Source organism: Neolamprologus brichardi, chromosome 3 (assembly GCF_056152115.1).
Source record: "Neolamprologus brichardi isolate AB-2024 chromosome 3, ASM5615211v1, whole genome shotgun sequence".
NCBI lineage: Eukaryota > Metazoa > Chordata > Actinopteri > Cichliformes > Cichlidae > Neolamprologus > Neolamprologus brichardi.
Genome location: NC_142106.1, coordinates 37,165,637 through 37,182,358, shown reverse-complemented (window position 1 = coordinate 37,182,358; position 16,722 = coordinate 37,165,637). Strand labels below are relative to the sequence as shown.

The 16,722-nt window shown below is 40.1% G+C and overlaps 1 protein-coding gene across 1 annotated transcript in view; it reads right to left on the bottom strand.

Moving 5' to 3' along the window:
- The window catches only part of LOC102789464 (glucosidase 2 subunit beta-like), a 164,705-nt gene that overhangs the window by 125,680 nt on the left and 22,303 nt on the right, over positions 1-16,722 (bottom strand). Inside the window, exons 7-8 of the mRNA XM_087837323.1 lie at positions 14,351-14,420; positions 9,957-10,035 (exon numbers count right to left, since the gene is read on the bottom strand). Coding sequence (XP_087693449.1) covers positions 9,957-10,035; positions 14,351-14,420 — 149 coding nt within the window. The remainder of the gene's footprint in view (positions 1-9,956; positions 10,036-14,350; positions 14,421-16,722) is intronic.

Below are 16,722 nucleotides of genomic sequence, written 5' to 3'. Positions count from 1 at the left end.
GATGATGAACGGTACGGAGAGGGGAAAGGTGTACACCAGCCTGCTACGGTATGACTTCATACATCTAGCTGGCTTTTTAACACGGGACTGTAAGTACTGTTTTGGATGCACAAGCGGAAATGGAAAACCTGTCGTCAACTGCTTGTTTACTACGAACACATTGGTTGCTTCACCATAACGCAGTGTAAGCCGCGTACGGTTTACCTTAACAACTTTATAATCCCCAAGCAAACACTGCATGGGATGGTAAGCCTGTGCATACAATGACTGTAGGGATGTAGACCCACAGTGTTACTGTACACTTAACTAAGACCAGAATCCTAAGCACAGCTTAGGTCTGCAGATATTAGACTTCTAGTTTGTGCTCAGTGACGCAAGAGCACACATTGCTCCCCCCAAAAAAGGCATTTTGACAAAGTTAAATACAAACTGTAAAAACACAAAAGCTCCCTTACAGTCGCATCCAGATTCGAGAATCTCCTCTGAACACACACATTTAATCCTGGAATCACTGCAAGCTTATGAAACCACCATCCAAAAGGATGAAAAAGGAAGTTCTTGGAGGCAAATGAGATTTTTCTGAGCAGGAGGGATCTCTCTCCTTTCCGAAAGAGGAGGGAGCAAGGCAAGAAAACAGCACCAGAGGCCCAGCCCATGACAAAACAAAGAGATTAAATGACCTGTGAATGTGACTTTCCATTTTGCCATCAGCTCTTGCTCAACTTAGAGGCCTGCTGCCCCCTTCTGGTGGCCAGGAAGACATCCCAGAGCAAATAAAACTCTGCTTTCCTGTTCACAAGTAATTCATATGCTCTTCCTGTTCAGGACTCTTCACTTGACCAAATGTGCAAAAATTACCATCACGATGATATGCAGACCCCTGATGTAATAAGCCATTTGCACCTAGCACTGTATGAAAAGACAAAAGCAATTACACCCTAAATAGCCTAAACATGTATTCAGTACATGTCACAGTCTCTCACTTCACCAACATCTAACATACATTTAATAAGATATTATCTTGTGGATTTCAGAAGAAATCTAAGTGAAATCTGCCCTCTTGACACACAATACAAAAACAGAATGCAAACATGCCGGGCCCCCTCTGAAGTGAGATTTAAGCGTTGGCCGGGGCCAAGTGTCAACCAGCTCAAACAGATGGTGTTAAGAGCCGAGCTGAGAGGCTGACCTTGGTTCGGGACTGACTAGGGGTGGAATGACAACGCAACACCGGGATCCGGTGTTTGTTTTCAGTGGATGTTGTGAACATCAAGAGAGCCGAGTGTTGTTGCCAAGATGGGGAGGTAAAGTCACGTCAGGGCTGTTTGCTTTGCTTTGCAGGTGCTTTTAGGCTCTGTGGGATGTTGTCAAGCTGCCACCATGACAGAAAAATGTTGGGATTGGATGAACAGCATAGGGAATGTTTTTGATATTTCTATGGATAAACAGGATATATATATATATATATATATATATATATATATATATAGAGGGATGGGTACCGGTATCTGGTGCAATGGTTCTGACACAAACGGTAGTAACCAGACCGAATAGCAGCACATCCTGAGATGTCATACACTTTGGATTCTAGCCAATCATTTTATCTTTGCAAGCATAGTAGGCAGGCCCAGGTACGTACGTTCTTTTAGAGCAGAGCTATAGATTAAAAATGCCCAAGGCGAAGCGGTCAAAGTCTGGCTGTACTTCACAGAAAAAGATGCAAACTCAGCAGCCTGCAACAAGTGCTTTAAGGTGATACTGTGCAAAGGAGGTAACTCCTCGAATCTGATGAAACACCTGGCGACGTATAGCATTTTGTTAAAAGCCGAGAAATGCGCCGTATTTGATAGCTTGCTGCGAAACCTCACACCGAGCACATCTACTGCGGGTGTGGTGCCTGTTATCGGACTCGGAGTTAGCAACATCCCCCAAGAACCCGAAGAGGAGCGTCCTGGCCCCTAGCCCTGCCAGTGTAGCAGAAATGATGACGGATGATGAGGGCAGCAGCAGCCGTTCTTCTCTGCATGAGTAGCTTAATGTTGTGTGTGTGTAATTTATGTTGAGTAGGCTAACCACGTTATTACATTAATGCATGTAAGGTGAACTAGCAAACACAGTCATAGCTACATGCGGCTGTCTTCTTGTTTGATGGCAGATACTCCCTTCACCCTGGCCAAAAAGGCTAAAATGACCAAAGAAAAAGTGGGAAACTGTTAAACATGAGAGGTTTTTAGACAAAATTGGTGTTTTTTCCATTGTTTAAGCACTGCTTCCAGCCAAGAGTGATACCATATATGCCCTATAGCTGCAGAAAAGGCTAACATTGTTATCTTTTTATAAAAAAACAGCTGAACATGAGAGGTTTTTGGACAGTGTGTTCTCCATTCTTCAAGCACCGGTTCAAGCACCGGCACTGTTTCAAAAGTACTGGTTTGGTACTGGTATCGGATAAAACCTAAACGATATCCATCCCTATATATATATATATATATATACAACGTTAATCTCGTTAAAATGACGTTAACGCCATAACCGCATTAATGCAGCAAATCTCCATTAGCGAGTTAGCGCCGATCGGCCTGTGCGTGGGGCTGCATGGCGTCAATGTGTTAGCGCGGTTAGTTCCTTAACGCATTAGCGCCATTAATGCGGTAATTACATTAACGTCATTTTAATGACATTAACGCTGACAGTACTAACATATCTATATCTATATATATCTATATATAGATATTTGTATAGAGATAGATAGATTGATAGATAGATTTAAAAAACTTGATTAAGGTAAGTTTAGACTTCAAGGAAAACGTTGAAATGTTAAAAATTAAATCTAGATATTTAATGATTATTTTTAAAATGATAAAACAACCACAGAGATAAAAATCTTACTTGCAAAATTTAGTGAAGGTAACCGAAAGAGCTCTGACATCTTAAATGTTGTCCCCCCCCCACGGTTGTCTACGCACTGCTACCTCCCAACTACACCACAGCGTCATAATTTCTGCCTCGTTACCACCAAGGCAATGTCAGCTCATCTACTAGGGAACCCTAGGGCATGGTCAATATTATAAAACTGTGAAACAAGCAGGATTTTCATACACACTAGGCAGTCCGTTATGGGGAAACCCCCGACCTTTTCCAGCTACACACAAAAATGTGAAATTTCCTCAACTTTTCTCTCTTATCACCACCAAACAGCAACTGACTTTTCTCCCCCACCCCACCCCCCGTTAAATCCAGGGGCTTTTGTCCTCATGTTCAAAAGAAAAGGAAAAACATGTTATTTTCTCCATCTCTTTCCATTTCTGGTAGACTGAGTACGGGGCTTTAACAGAAGCGAGTGGGTAGTAGATGGATAAGTGAAATTCACCTCGGCACAAATGTCTATAGCTTGAGAGAAGGCAATTTCCTCTAGCTCTAGTTCACAAGCACATTGCTGGAGTCCAAGCTTGGTTACACACTGGTGCTCCTGAAAATGTATTGTCCTACAGGTAATACCCAAAGAAATAACAGTTCTGTCTGATTTAGTGCAAATGTTTCGGTTTGAGTATTGAAATCATTTCTGTTCAGACGACGGCTGCATCTGACGCTCAGAGAATAGCAACAGCACAACATAAATCTCAGCTGCTTTTTTTTTTTATTTAACAACGAAAAACATTCTCCTTCATCAGCATGATTACCTTTCAAACACGAGTGGACCTACATTATCAGCTCTTTTTTTTTTTTTTTTTTTTTTCAGGAGTGGACGGCTATAACATAATGACAGAATAGCGACAGAGAGCCACTTCAGAATGTCCCTTCTCCCTCCCGAGCTCAGCGCCTCCTTTGATCATCAAATTGTTCTCCTGAAAATCCTCTCTGTTCTTGAATTATCTGGGCCGCTGAAGTGGAAGTTGAATTTTCTGTGGAGACCAAAGCTTCTTAAGAGAAAGGGGAGAAGCGGGGAAATAAAAAGATGTGAAAATGACACAAATTGAATAAGCGTGCCAAAAACCTATACGGCCCCGACAGGAGAAAACTTATCAAGGTCTTCAGACGTTACAGCCGAGAACCGACAAGGAGGAAAGTTTTCTTTTGTCTTTGTTCATATAGAGGGAGGAAAACAGGTACTTTGGTGTTATTACTTTCTGTCTGTGTCGTGAGGAAATACATTTAGAATACGAACAAGCTGTATAGTGAAGTAACGGCAACGTTAAAGTCGCCAGAAAATGTGTTTCTAAGACAGAAACACCAAAGAATCAATAAGAGGGTTTAAAAACAAAACCTTTTACTTAAACCCGCACCAATACACGCAATTAACTTTTAAAGGCACACCTGTTGCTGCCCCTGGACCTTGATTAAGATGCTAACGTGGGGCCGCTTGTCAGTTCTAGTGTAAATTGTCCGGTAACCACTGTCAATGGTACCCTACTTAATTTGCCCAGCTTGATCACGGTTTGTTGTGGTTGCAGTTAAGTACACATTTTCATATTCATGCATATTCAAACTGATTCATCCTCTTCAGATGCAGCTGAATTCATTAGGAATGTCTCCCCGTTAGCAAGCAGGGGAGAAAAAAACGTGAGAAAAAAAACCCAACAACAACAAATGAGCACAGATTTTTTTTTTTGAGTCTTTCATGTTGGTTAAAGGGCTGGAGCTGCACGGGTTTGTTTTCCGTTGTGTGCCGACACAACAAACGAGTACGGTAGAATTTTACAGAGGCTAAAATTAGTAGGCCAAAGCAAAAAATACACATCGTCACCCCTTAAGGAGTGGAGGACAGTCCAAGTCCAACTAAATACAGACAAACTAATTTGTGAAAATATCTGTAAACACATTTTTGGCCTAGTGAGAACCTACTCAAAGGCTCAACTCCTCATGCCCTGCTGTGGGAGAACCCAGCAGACGTGCTTTGATTTTATTTTTTTTGTAATTTGCATGTTTGTTTATTATTGTGCATACGATTTACAGGAGGGAAAAGGCAGAGGAAAATTTAAGCGTTGGCCATTTTTGTTTACAGCCAGAGATTTTTAGTATGTACTGCCTGGTAAGAGGGAGGCTCAACAAGTTTAGAGTGAAGCAGACAGCCGCGTTCTCGCACACAGCAGCTTGAGGGAAAATCACTGTGCGCTTCCTGTTCGGAATTCAAATGACTGTGGAAGGAACCCTGTTGTATAAGTGGGGGAAAAACATCGAACCAGTCAGGCAAGCGCACAGCTGATCGAAACCAGATAGCAAACTTGCAGACAATGCAACAGCAGATTAAATCAATATTTGATTTTGAGATAGCGCTATATAGTATACTAAGATAAAACTACTATTTAGACATAAAAGGAATATGTTCGATGGTGTTCTTATGCAATAGGCAGGTCTGACATTCCTACCTACAGTCCAGATGCTATAAATACTCACCAGTGCACCAGCTGTGCACTGATCCACAGATGAAAGTACTCCCAAGTAAATGCAGTACTTACTCCAGGTGTTTTGGAAAACTACTTATGCCTTTTTCAAAAAATTATTAATTGATATAATTCTAATATATTGTTGTAGTTTATTCACATTTACAAAATAGCAAAACTACTTTCTTGCAACCAAAGAGACGAAAGAAAAAATTATATTGCCTTGTGACTGCATTGAATTTTTTCACAAATGGCAACTAGTTGCATCAACTAGTTGCCAACTGTTTGTATTCTGATTTCATGCTGATTGTATTCCTATATAAGAGCCTTTGCTATCCTGCAGAAACTATGTCACTCTTTCTGGTGGAATTTCAAAATTTCTGTTATTAATTTATGACGTTCTGGCTGGACTGTCAATGTAAGTATGAAGTATGATGATTATGGACTTTTGTGTATTTAGACAGCAACAGATTTGCAATTTATTATAGTTAATTGCAGTATAACAGTTTCCATATAATTACCAACTTGAAACCGGTCAATCACAAACTGATAGCAGACTGATTTTATCTTATTGCCATTTTACTGGCATCCCGACACCCTGACAGTTGCTTTGACGACAGCAACCAAAGACTGCGAGTGATCATGGACACGGTTCCCATCTTTAAACCAACTAACGGAGAGAGTGCGATTGCAAATTTCACAATCATAATCATTTTGTTTATGTGGCAGTCTGCAGCGTGACTTCAATAATAATAACTCCTTTTTAAAACTGAGTCATACATATAACAAGAAACTTCACAGATTCACAGATTTTCTTTCTGTCAAATCCCAAATAACACGGAGTGTGTATCTACATGTGTTTGCATGTAGATACACACATTATTATTGGATATTATTTAGATTGTTGATTTAGAGTGAACAGTGTATCATATTCACATGAGGCAACTCAGCCTCATGTGAATTTCAGCAACTTTTGCTGGAATTTTAGCAACACTGTGCAATGAGAAAAAGCGGGCTGCTTCAAGAGTCTGGATGATAAAGAGGTCGGTGAGAGCAGGTTAAGCAAGGTTGTGTATTTGTCAGTGAGAACTGGAGGTGAGATTTGAACTGCAGAAAGAGAGTAGAGGACTGTGGCATAACTTCAGACTCTTTCAAGGAGCATGGAGGGGGGAAGAAAGCTTAGATTATACTCTGTGGCAGACATGGAAATGGACAGCTGGAGACATGTTGGCTGAGAAGTAATTCCTGCTTTCCTATATTAGTCCACTAGCTTGGAATGCCCGCAAAGTTGTAAGTGCACAAAAAACAAGCAGGCACGCGGACATCCCCATGGACGCTTGCACTCATCATCTGTCATTCAGACTTGAGTGGACCCTGGCGGATGCGGAAATTCAATTCAATTTCATTCAATTCAGTTTTATTTATGTAGCACTGTGACAAAGTGGGTGACAACACCGTTTGTCCATATTCTTAGTTAACATTCTTGTTTTGATTTAACCATATTTCATATGCAGTCTGCAATAGGCAAACATCTACTATCTACTACTTTGTTTATGTTTTGCACTTTTACAGATTATATAATATAACATCTTGGTTTAAATCAATTCCTACAAGTTTAAGTTAACATGTTATTTATTTCAACTGCTAATTTGTTTTGTTTAGAACTTACCTTACCTACCTGTCTTCTAGAAACAAAAGGAGGAAATGTAGTTTTACTTCCTGCTTTATAGCTTCTGGGTTCATCTGAGGTCACAGGATGAGACCAAGTGCAGAAGGGAAAGAATTCTTGTAATTTCCCATATGGAAAAGAAATAGTAAAAACTTATATGATTTACTCATGAAAGTGGCCACTTTCTCATTACTTTCATATATTGTTTTAGTAAGTATCCAAAACATACAAGTTTCATTATATAATTTTTCAAGGGATCTTATATCTGTTTTTACTCTTGTATGCTTTTCATACAAGTTTCACACAAGACAGATACAAACTTTATAAGATTTATATATATCTTTTCCATATGGGTTAATAAAGTTGATTTTAGAGTGTTTATGGATAAATAGATTTATTGATGTAATATGTATTGATTTCACCACAGAGTTTATGTTGCTAGTAAAGAGTAGCAGTAGAGGTTTGAATATAATCATGTTCATCTTACCTACTGAATGGAATAGTCCAGAGGAGAAATTGTTTGGTTAAGTGGACTATTTAAGCAGAACTCAGGTGTTTGAGAAGAAAGGTTCAGGTCAGTGTAGCTGTGTGCAGTTTGACCTTAATTTACGTTGATTTAAGTTCAGTTATATTTAGTTGAACTGAGTTAATTTAGAGTTGAGTTTATTTGTTTCTTTGTAAATATTGTTTGGGTCACAAAATGGTGAATAAATCACTTGCTACACTGGACAGCATCAGTCTCATGCTCTTCTTTGACCGCTTAAGTCAAGTCCTACCACAAGCACCAAATCACAACAACAGTTGCCTCAAGGCACTCCAGCAATACTGTTTAGAGATATGGAGTAATATTTCCTCATATATGTATTTATTCATATGTAATGAATTTAATGACGTAGAGAAATACACAACCCCAAAATCAACATTCACATATCCATTGATGAATCATCAAGGACAACTGGCTCAGATTGGTAGTAATTAGCAATAGTATCCAAAACAACATTAGCATCAAAGACTTAAACGTTTATGTTGCTGAATGTATGCAGAATGTCCTGTTGTTGATGGTGTAGACACAGTGTGGAAGCTATGGGTTTGCCTGTGTTTTTATGATGGTTTTCAGTAATGTTGAGAAATAAAGTGTTTTTGTGCCACCTAAGTTTACTAATTAAAATGCAATAACTTCCACTTTTTTTAAAATAACTTCTTGAAAAATGAATGAAAGTAGCATAAAGCACGTTAAAACCAATCATAATAACAAAAATCAATTAGATTAGATCAGTTAGCATTTCCTCAAACATTACTTTTAACACACTGTTACTTTTCCCCCCAAATTAAAATAAATCAATCAATAAATCAATAATAAATATATCAAAGAATAAAAAACAACTCCAGTAGGTGCAGAAGTTTCAACCCACCTGCAATGCGGTGAAGTTCTCATTAGTTTTATCATAAAATGAGAGGGTGGTGCCTACGTAGATGTCCTGTGACTGTCTACCTGCACTCTCAGATACTAATTGTTACAAAAAATGACTGTTGGATACTCATTTGCAACAATATTGAACAGTGCCGTGTTTGCCTCTAGCTGACACACAACTTCAGCACCCTGCATACAGACAGCACACAGCCCCTCCCCTCACTAGCAGCTGAACACTGCTTGAAACAAACTGACACCCTCATCTTTATGAGGAATTTCCTGTTTCAACAACACTAAAGTATTAAAACATCATCGTAAACATTAACCTGGCCACCGCACACCTTGGCACATTAAGTCATCTGTTGTTATTAAGGTAGTAGGTACTACTACTACTACTGCTACTGGGAGCTAAGCAGCAAATGTAATCAATTCCTCCCGTCTGCAGAATCAATAAAGTGAATTTCACAGCATTACAAAGTTATTTGTGTTTAAAAATTGTTACACTTCTCTTAAAGTCCCTGACTGAAGCTGAGAAAAGGCTGTTTGATCAGCAGAAGAAGTACGGTGAGAAGTCCCCAGACACACAGCAGATAAACAGGACTGTAGCTGAATACAAAAAAAGATGCTTCTTAATGTCTTAACTTCTATGAAAAATTATACTCCTGGGTGCCACTGTTGAGTGTGAAATTCCAGTGTTGTGACAACCCCGGTGCACACAGAAAAGCCAAGAAAGACTGCATTAGGAGGTTGGATGGATGGATGGCAGTGGCACAAGTCATAAAAGCTGCTCTGATGAGACTTGGGTTAATTTCCTGTATATCATTACTATTGTTATTATTGTTATTATTATTATTTTCACTCACTGTTTAATCAGATTAGACAACAAAATGTTTTAGTTAGTATTTAGGTTAAAGAATACTTCTTTTAAAACGTCATACATGTTAGAAAAGCTTTATTTTCCAACAAAGAAAGAACGGGTGAAAACACTTCCCCTACAAAGCAAAAAAAACAGCTAGTTTATTTTTGAAAATACAACATTTTTATTGCCAACAATAAATGTGGCATGCTTTGGTGTGAGACTAGGCAAAAGATTCCAAGGTAACATTTTCACATAAAAAGTCTCAGACCCTCATTAACTTATTTGGCCTTAATTAAGGGAATCATCAGCTGGTGACAATTCAGAGCTGATAAATCCTCCACACTCTTCAACTCTTGTGTTAGCACTCAACAACCACGGGCTTCTCTAAGAAACTGCAAAGCTAATTGAGGCTTCCAGGATTGGGCTAGGCTATAAAAAGATATCAAAAAGCTTCCAGCTGTCATTAGGAAATGGCAGTTGAAGGGAACTTTGGAGAGCCACACACGATGTGGACGACCAAGAAACTTTTAGTTACACAAGTGTAGCACTGGGCTGTTTCCCCATCCAGCATCAAATAATCATTAAAAAATATTACCTGCAGAGTTGTAGCATAAAGATGAATAAAGATGAACTTACCAGTGCTTCACCCTCAGAGAGAACACGCTGCTCATCGTGCACAAGCACCACTTTAGCCTTGATTTCATCCACTGTCAAACTGCAGAGGGTACAAAATCAGGAAGCATTTTAGTATTTATCCCAATATTTTTTTTTTGCCCAATATAATAAGTTGATTTCATCATGATCCACATAACGTGTCATCAGCACAGCATTCACAAGCACCTGAGGCCCACTGAGACAGTCACATTTCAGTCTCATTTCCTGTGGCAGGGATTCAAAGTTTGCACAAAAGAAACAAACACTAAACTTTTTGATCAGATGCACAACCAGTCAGTAACACAAACCGACTGCATTGAACCAATAATACATTTTGCGATCAAGGATGTTCTGCCTGTAAAAGTGTTTCACTCTGAGCTGAGCACTTCTGAACTTCTGAACATAAAGCAGCACACAGTGCAGTCAAAATCTCTCATGCCACCTATTATCCTACAGCATTTAGATCTTTTTTCTATGGCCATTCTTCACCGCTGGTGTCTTCCTTCCTCAAGTTTTACGTAAACCAGCACTAAACTGAATGGAGATAATGACTGCATGGCCAGGATCAATCCTAGGAGTCCATCAAAAGCGGACGTGCAGGCAAACATACAAAGCAAATAGCTTGCTCCACTACAGAGGATCAATGCTAGGGGTAAGTGCTGGAGAAAAGCAATGATCTCTCTGCACTGTCGAGCTGCACACAATGACGCCTCTAAAAAATAAAGAAATAAATAGAATTTGGTGTGAGGAAAACCAGCTTTGCCCCCAATCGCTGAGGGCAGATGCAGACCTGATCTCGAGAGCAGGTGCTTTGCTAGGTTTCCCTGAGAAAGACAGTAAAAATATTGGTAACTCACACACATGCACTGATGAATCCTGACAGAGGGGAGGGGATAAAAAGCACAACCTGTTCATGGGCCTTTGGGAGGCTCCATCATGGTTCATTTCCTGAAGCAGTTGGTAGACTCTATTTATAGGCCAGCATACTGGTACCAGTTAATCCTGCACTGGGCTGCCAACTGCTTGCCAGCTGGCACAGTGGGTTGCACTTGTGTGTGGTGCTCAGGAAGGTTTGGGTTGAAATAATCGTGAGGAAGGCAAGAATCTACCTTAATGAACAAAGTGTGGGGGAATAATTTACCCCCCTATAACGCAAAATGAATCTGTGAGACTGCAGATATATAAACTTGATGTTAAAGGTGTGACCGAAACATCGGAAACGCCGCATGCAAAGATATTTCACGACGTTAGCCTGCTGCGTAACTCGCAGTAACAATATTTATACAGAATTAATATTAGTATTAAGTACAAACTGTGGTGATAATCAGCGACATCTCTACCACTGACATGTTCCTTCATGCACATCAGAGCAGATTCTAAACTTTAAAGGAAAAAAACGGGGAAAAAAACGGGTTGCATGAAGCAATTACTGGTGACACAAAAATGAGATTAGCTCACAGTATAAATGAGAGAACAATTATCTGTGAATCTGCATTAAAGATAATTAGCAATTCCAATCAAGTGGATTAAGAATGGGATAACATTTCGCTAAGTGTCATTTGGGACAAAGCCAAGAGCTTTTTTTTTTTTTTCCTGCTTTGTGCACGATAAAGAGCCTGTAGTGTGCATGCTAATCTCGATCAAAGTCCCCGACAATGTGCAAGCGTCAGGTATACCAGCAAATTTGCATTTATCATAACGGCGACTAAATCAAGCTTGACACTCGGGCATGTGAGCCGCAGAGCCACACGGGGAGGGGAGGACTGGTGATGTAGCACACAAGCGCAAAGCCTTCACCTGCTTTATTCAAATGGGCATCAGGACACGTCCTGCATCAAGATAGCCAGCTCGCCGAATCCACATGCTGACAGGCTGAGACAATGGCTGGATAGAAATGAGCGACACTTGCAGATATTTCAGCTTAGTAATGTGTTTGTTTAAGCGCGAGGCGGTGCTTTGGATGGAGTGGATGGATGGAGGCAGAGCCGGGGAGGGAAAGGACTGTGGCTGGGAGGGGGTGGGCAGGAGGGCTTGAATAATGGTTTGCATCCAATCGCAGGAATGCATAAGTGGGCATATAGTGCTCTGCCAGAAAATCGCTGCACAAGCAGTTCGTCCTCGATGTGGCCATATGTTTTATAGCACTTTCAGTTTACTATGCTCAGGCCAGCTTGCTTTCCGGAAGAATATACCCAGTTAGCTTAAGAAGTATTGATTTTTTTTTAACTTCAAGCATGTTGTGGGAAAGTGAGGATATGAGGGTGTGGATGGCTGTGGAGAAAAAGCATGAAGGGGGACAGGCTCATTGGATATCATGGACTCCGTTTTTCTGCAAGCCACTAGAAAAATTTACATATCTTCCCTGGCAGCAAAACGGATGCCATTCCCTTTAAAGCTGGCCGCCGTCAGACGCCGATCCTGACAGCAACTTAGTTCGTCTGTGTAGCTGCAAGGAAGGCCGGGAGATTGGAAAGCGGAGCAACAAGTGAGCCTGCTGAGACTTGAAGATTGAACAATGCAAATAAGGAGAAGAAATACTTTTTGAGGCTTGCTGGAGAATAAATAAGTGTAGGAGTTCCAGGGAATGAGATGCGTGCATTCGACTCAGACTGATGAGACTTCACTGCTCCACAAGTTAAGGTGGAACTAATGAGTGTAATCCATATTCATACTGATGTGAACACCCATTTATTTTATAGCACGAGTAATGCAAGACAGAATAAATGCGAGTGACAACCTATAGTTTTAATCCAGTGTTATGGATCTTCTTTATCATATTTCATGTTGTTTTGGTTTCACTCTGCTGCATTAGCAGAATTTCTCTTGAGGGTATCTGACATGATAATATTTCCTAAAACTCCCCGATTCACTCTGCCGGAAATTAAAGGAACTTCTTCAACAGTATTTTTTATTTTTTTGTGGTTGTTATTTTGTGTTTTGTGGTACGGTTTCATTTGACTGCTAGTGGCCGGTAAATTAATGACTGGCTTTTATCACCAATCAATTTGGAGAGAACAATGTTCAAAGACAGGCGATCATTTGTCAGGAAAAAAAGATAAAATGTAACAAATGATTTAAATTCAGCACTTAACTTTAGCTCTCTTATGCAGCTTTCTTGTCCTTTCTGTAATTACAAGAAATTACTAGTTCTCCAGACTTCTTGAAGGACATTCAAAGTTCTTATTTGGATCTTGGCTGCTAGATGATCCCACACCGCTCCAAGAATGCAGTGGTCCGGGTTCTGGGGGAGGCCAATCCACGACTAATGTTTTTCTATCCAGGTATGGTATTACTGCTTTGGCAGTGTGTTGGCAGCCATAGCAAATCAGATGCTTTCCAGATTGTCTTACAAGGTGTATCAAACTCTAACCATGCTTTTCCATGGTCATAATTTCATACATTTTGACAAGATCCCCAACACCTATTGACAACCATTTGAACCAAATTGGAGTCATCACTCCGTTAGACGTGTTGCAATGGATTTTCAGTCCCGTTCTTGTGTAAACTGGCATACCTTGTTTCCCATCCTTAAGAATGGCCTTTTGGATCAGTTGAAGGGCCAGATCTCTCACATCCTGTATCAGGTCTTTGCTGAATTTGTCCTATTTCTGAAGTCTTTATGAGTAACCCTTGAAATATTTTTCAGAACTGAGTGGTTTCTATTATATTTCAGGCCTGTTTATAGAACAAGATAACTGGGTTTGCATTAGAAGTTAGTGACTGTAGTCGCTGCCTGCGCAGCTTCTTTTGGAAAAACCCAGAAAGTATTGCAATGGTAGTCAAACCACGACTTTACTGATAAATCGTGAGGTGTGAAAACCCATCATTAAGTGTACAGGGGAGGTCGCAGGGAGACACCACACACCATTCCAATATATCAAGTTTCTGTTTAATAGCTCTTCAGAAAACCTGAAGAAATATTGCACAAGGTCACTTTAAACAAATTACATTAAAGTCTGGCTCCTTGGAAGCAATATATAAAGAAATAAGGGGTGGCTGAAGACTTCTGCAGAGTGCTGGATGACGACATAATATATATTTTTTGTAGTATTAGAGTTCTTAGCAATGAAATAATGCGACAAAAAGCCCATTCACCCTGACAAGAGCAGAACCCAACAAGGAAAAACTATTTCAGTATAAAAACATCACTGGTAGCCTTCAAAACCTGAATCAGTGGATCTTTATTATGCAAAACTTTGCCTGCGTAATCAACAAAGTATTAATAGAATATGGTTCTAGCTTGGGGGTGGGGTGGGGTTAGCATTATAAGGCTGACACTTCAAACGCATATTTCTGGACTCACTAGAATGGGTAGCACTGGCCAGAACATGAAAACAAAAACAGGACTCAAAAGAGTCTGAATACAAGTTATTTACCTGCCATCTTTATTGGTGTCCAATAAATGGAAAATGCTGGTAACGGAGCTGTTCTGATGTCTGATGAGACCTAAAATAAAAATAAAATAAAAAAATCACGTGTTACTGTAGAATTATGTGATTGTTTAAATAGCAACCACTTCCATCTGAATGCAAACTGAGAGGCAGGAATGAAGAAAAGGATGGAGCTGGATTTAAAAAATATGGGGTGTGGGGGGTGTGGAGGGCAATCAGGCAATGAGTCAGTCACGCTGTGCAAGAACATTTGGTTTCCCTGTAGGAAAAGAAAAAAGCATGCCAGAGTCCAGAATGCAATCAGGAGGCTTTGTGCTGTAACGGCTGGTATGACAGTGATTTCCCTCTTCTCCATTCATGTACACAGGCAGATGAAAAGGAGACGCAAAAACTTCCTCAACCCCCTTTTTCCAGCGAGCATGTGACCCCAACCGATTCATTCTGTGAATCCGCATTCACTGCGAGTGGAAAGGAGAGGAAGTTCTCTTATGTTCAGCACTGAGCATCTCCCGTGTCATCGGCAGAGCAGAGAATGTACAAGGGGTAAACTGATTGGCCCCTAAGTCTGGGGAAAAACACTTTACATAATGCTAATTGCACATCCGCCGCAATTATCTTTCTGTACTAATTACAGAAAAGCTCATTTTGAAATTAGCATTTCTTCCCAGTGTACAGTAAAGCAACTGTGTTAAGTGTGTGATGCAGGGGGGTTTAAAAAATGATCCCTTTTCTCAAACCCATCTTTGCCAAAATAAATCCATATTTATTAAGGCATGCTGTTTGTGGGATTAAAAGTTTTAAAAGATGCTAGATCCTACGCCACTCCTTGACACCCGAAACATGACCGGGAGCTGCAAACGTCTACGGAGAAGCCAGATTCTCGTCACCCCACCCCCTGTTTGTTGACTGTATTCAACCCCGGGAGTTAAACAAGATTTGCTAATATTCTCCTGCAATACACACAGCATCTGTCATATTAGTGGCTTATTCTTTTGTTTGAACAGCACTCTATTCCCAACCTAATGCTTGACATTCTCAACCCATCCTCTGGTCGCTCTGTCTCGCAAAAAAAAAAAAAAAAAGTGAGCGCACTAAAGGAGCAAGAGAAATGGTCTCATCCCTCGCTCTACTGCAGAGCCATAGCTATGAAAAACAACCATAAGGAGGATGGATGGAGACGAAGGCAGGGGAAGAAAAAAGATAGAGTGGATGCAGGGGATTGGAGGGTGGTGGGTGGGGTGGGGGTTGGTTGGCAAAAGGTAAGAGGAAGAGTCGAGAGGAATGGGGAAAATAAAAGAGGAGAGAGGAGGAGGGAGAACAAACAAAAAAAAAAAAAAAAAATTGGGGAAAGAGGTTCAAGACATTGGCTCTTTAGGCCGACGGCACATATAGGGGACTATGTTTACTAATGGACACCATCAGTCATCCACCCATGTTGCTCGGGCAATATCACGGCACACTCGTAAAATAAAAGAGAGGCACAAAGAGAACAGAGGGAAATGGAACATATCAGCGGGAGACTGCAGATCTACGCCTAGCCTACAGACCATGTTATCCACACAGAGCTTTGTTATTGTAGGCTCGCGCTGCACTCCAAGGCTAAGAAAACACACATTGTCCTGTCTTTTATACACCATAAGCAAGATTTCCAAGAAGGGAAATTACAGTTTTCTGTATGAAAAAAAAATACTTTGAAATGGAAATAGATTAAAAAAAAAAAAAAACGCTGCAGGTAGAATCTTTTTTTGTTTTTGCTTTATCGATGGGATGACAAGACTGGAAATACTGATAGAAACCTGAAAATAAATATTTGAACCTAAACGGTGCGTTTAACGGTGAGCATCAGAATGGAAAAAAAAACACTGCTGCACAATGAGAGCGTTGCAGTGTACAAAATCAATATCTTACTCATTAGAGTTTGCTCATAAATTCATCAAGGTTGTGATTACAGTTGCTGAGCTAATTGCCTTATTCCCAGAACTCTTTTCAAGGTTCCCACACGGCTGTGAGTGATTTTTCCAGGAAATTTTTTAACAACCTGAAACTGATATGACACGCAGGTTTTACAAATGAGATAAATGATTGTGCTGCAAGGAAGCTCGGGTATTCGTAACTCGAAAAATCAACTATTAAATTACAAGGTACAATTAATAAAGATGAAAGAATAAAACTAGTCTACATTCTCTGTGGAGAGCTTAGCAGAGCTACCATCACTGAGTCCTGCTTTAGGACTAAATTACCACAAAAATACTTTAAAAAATATGTCAAATTTAATGGAATTTCAGAGTGAAGCTCTGTTTTCAGTTTGGGCTTTTGCTGCTTGACTGACAATGTCAAGCCTTATGGGACCTTCTGAA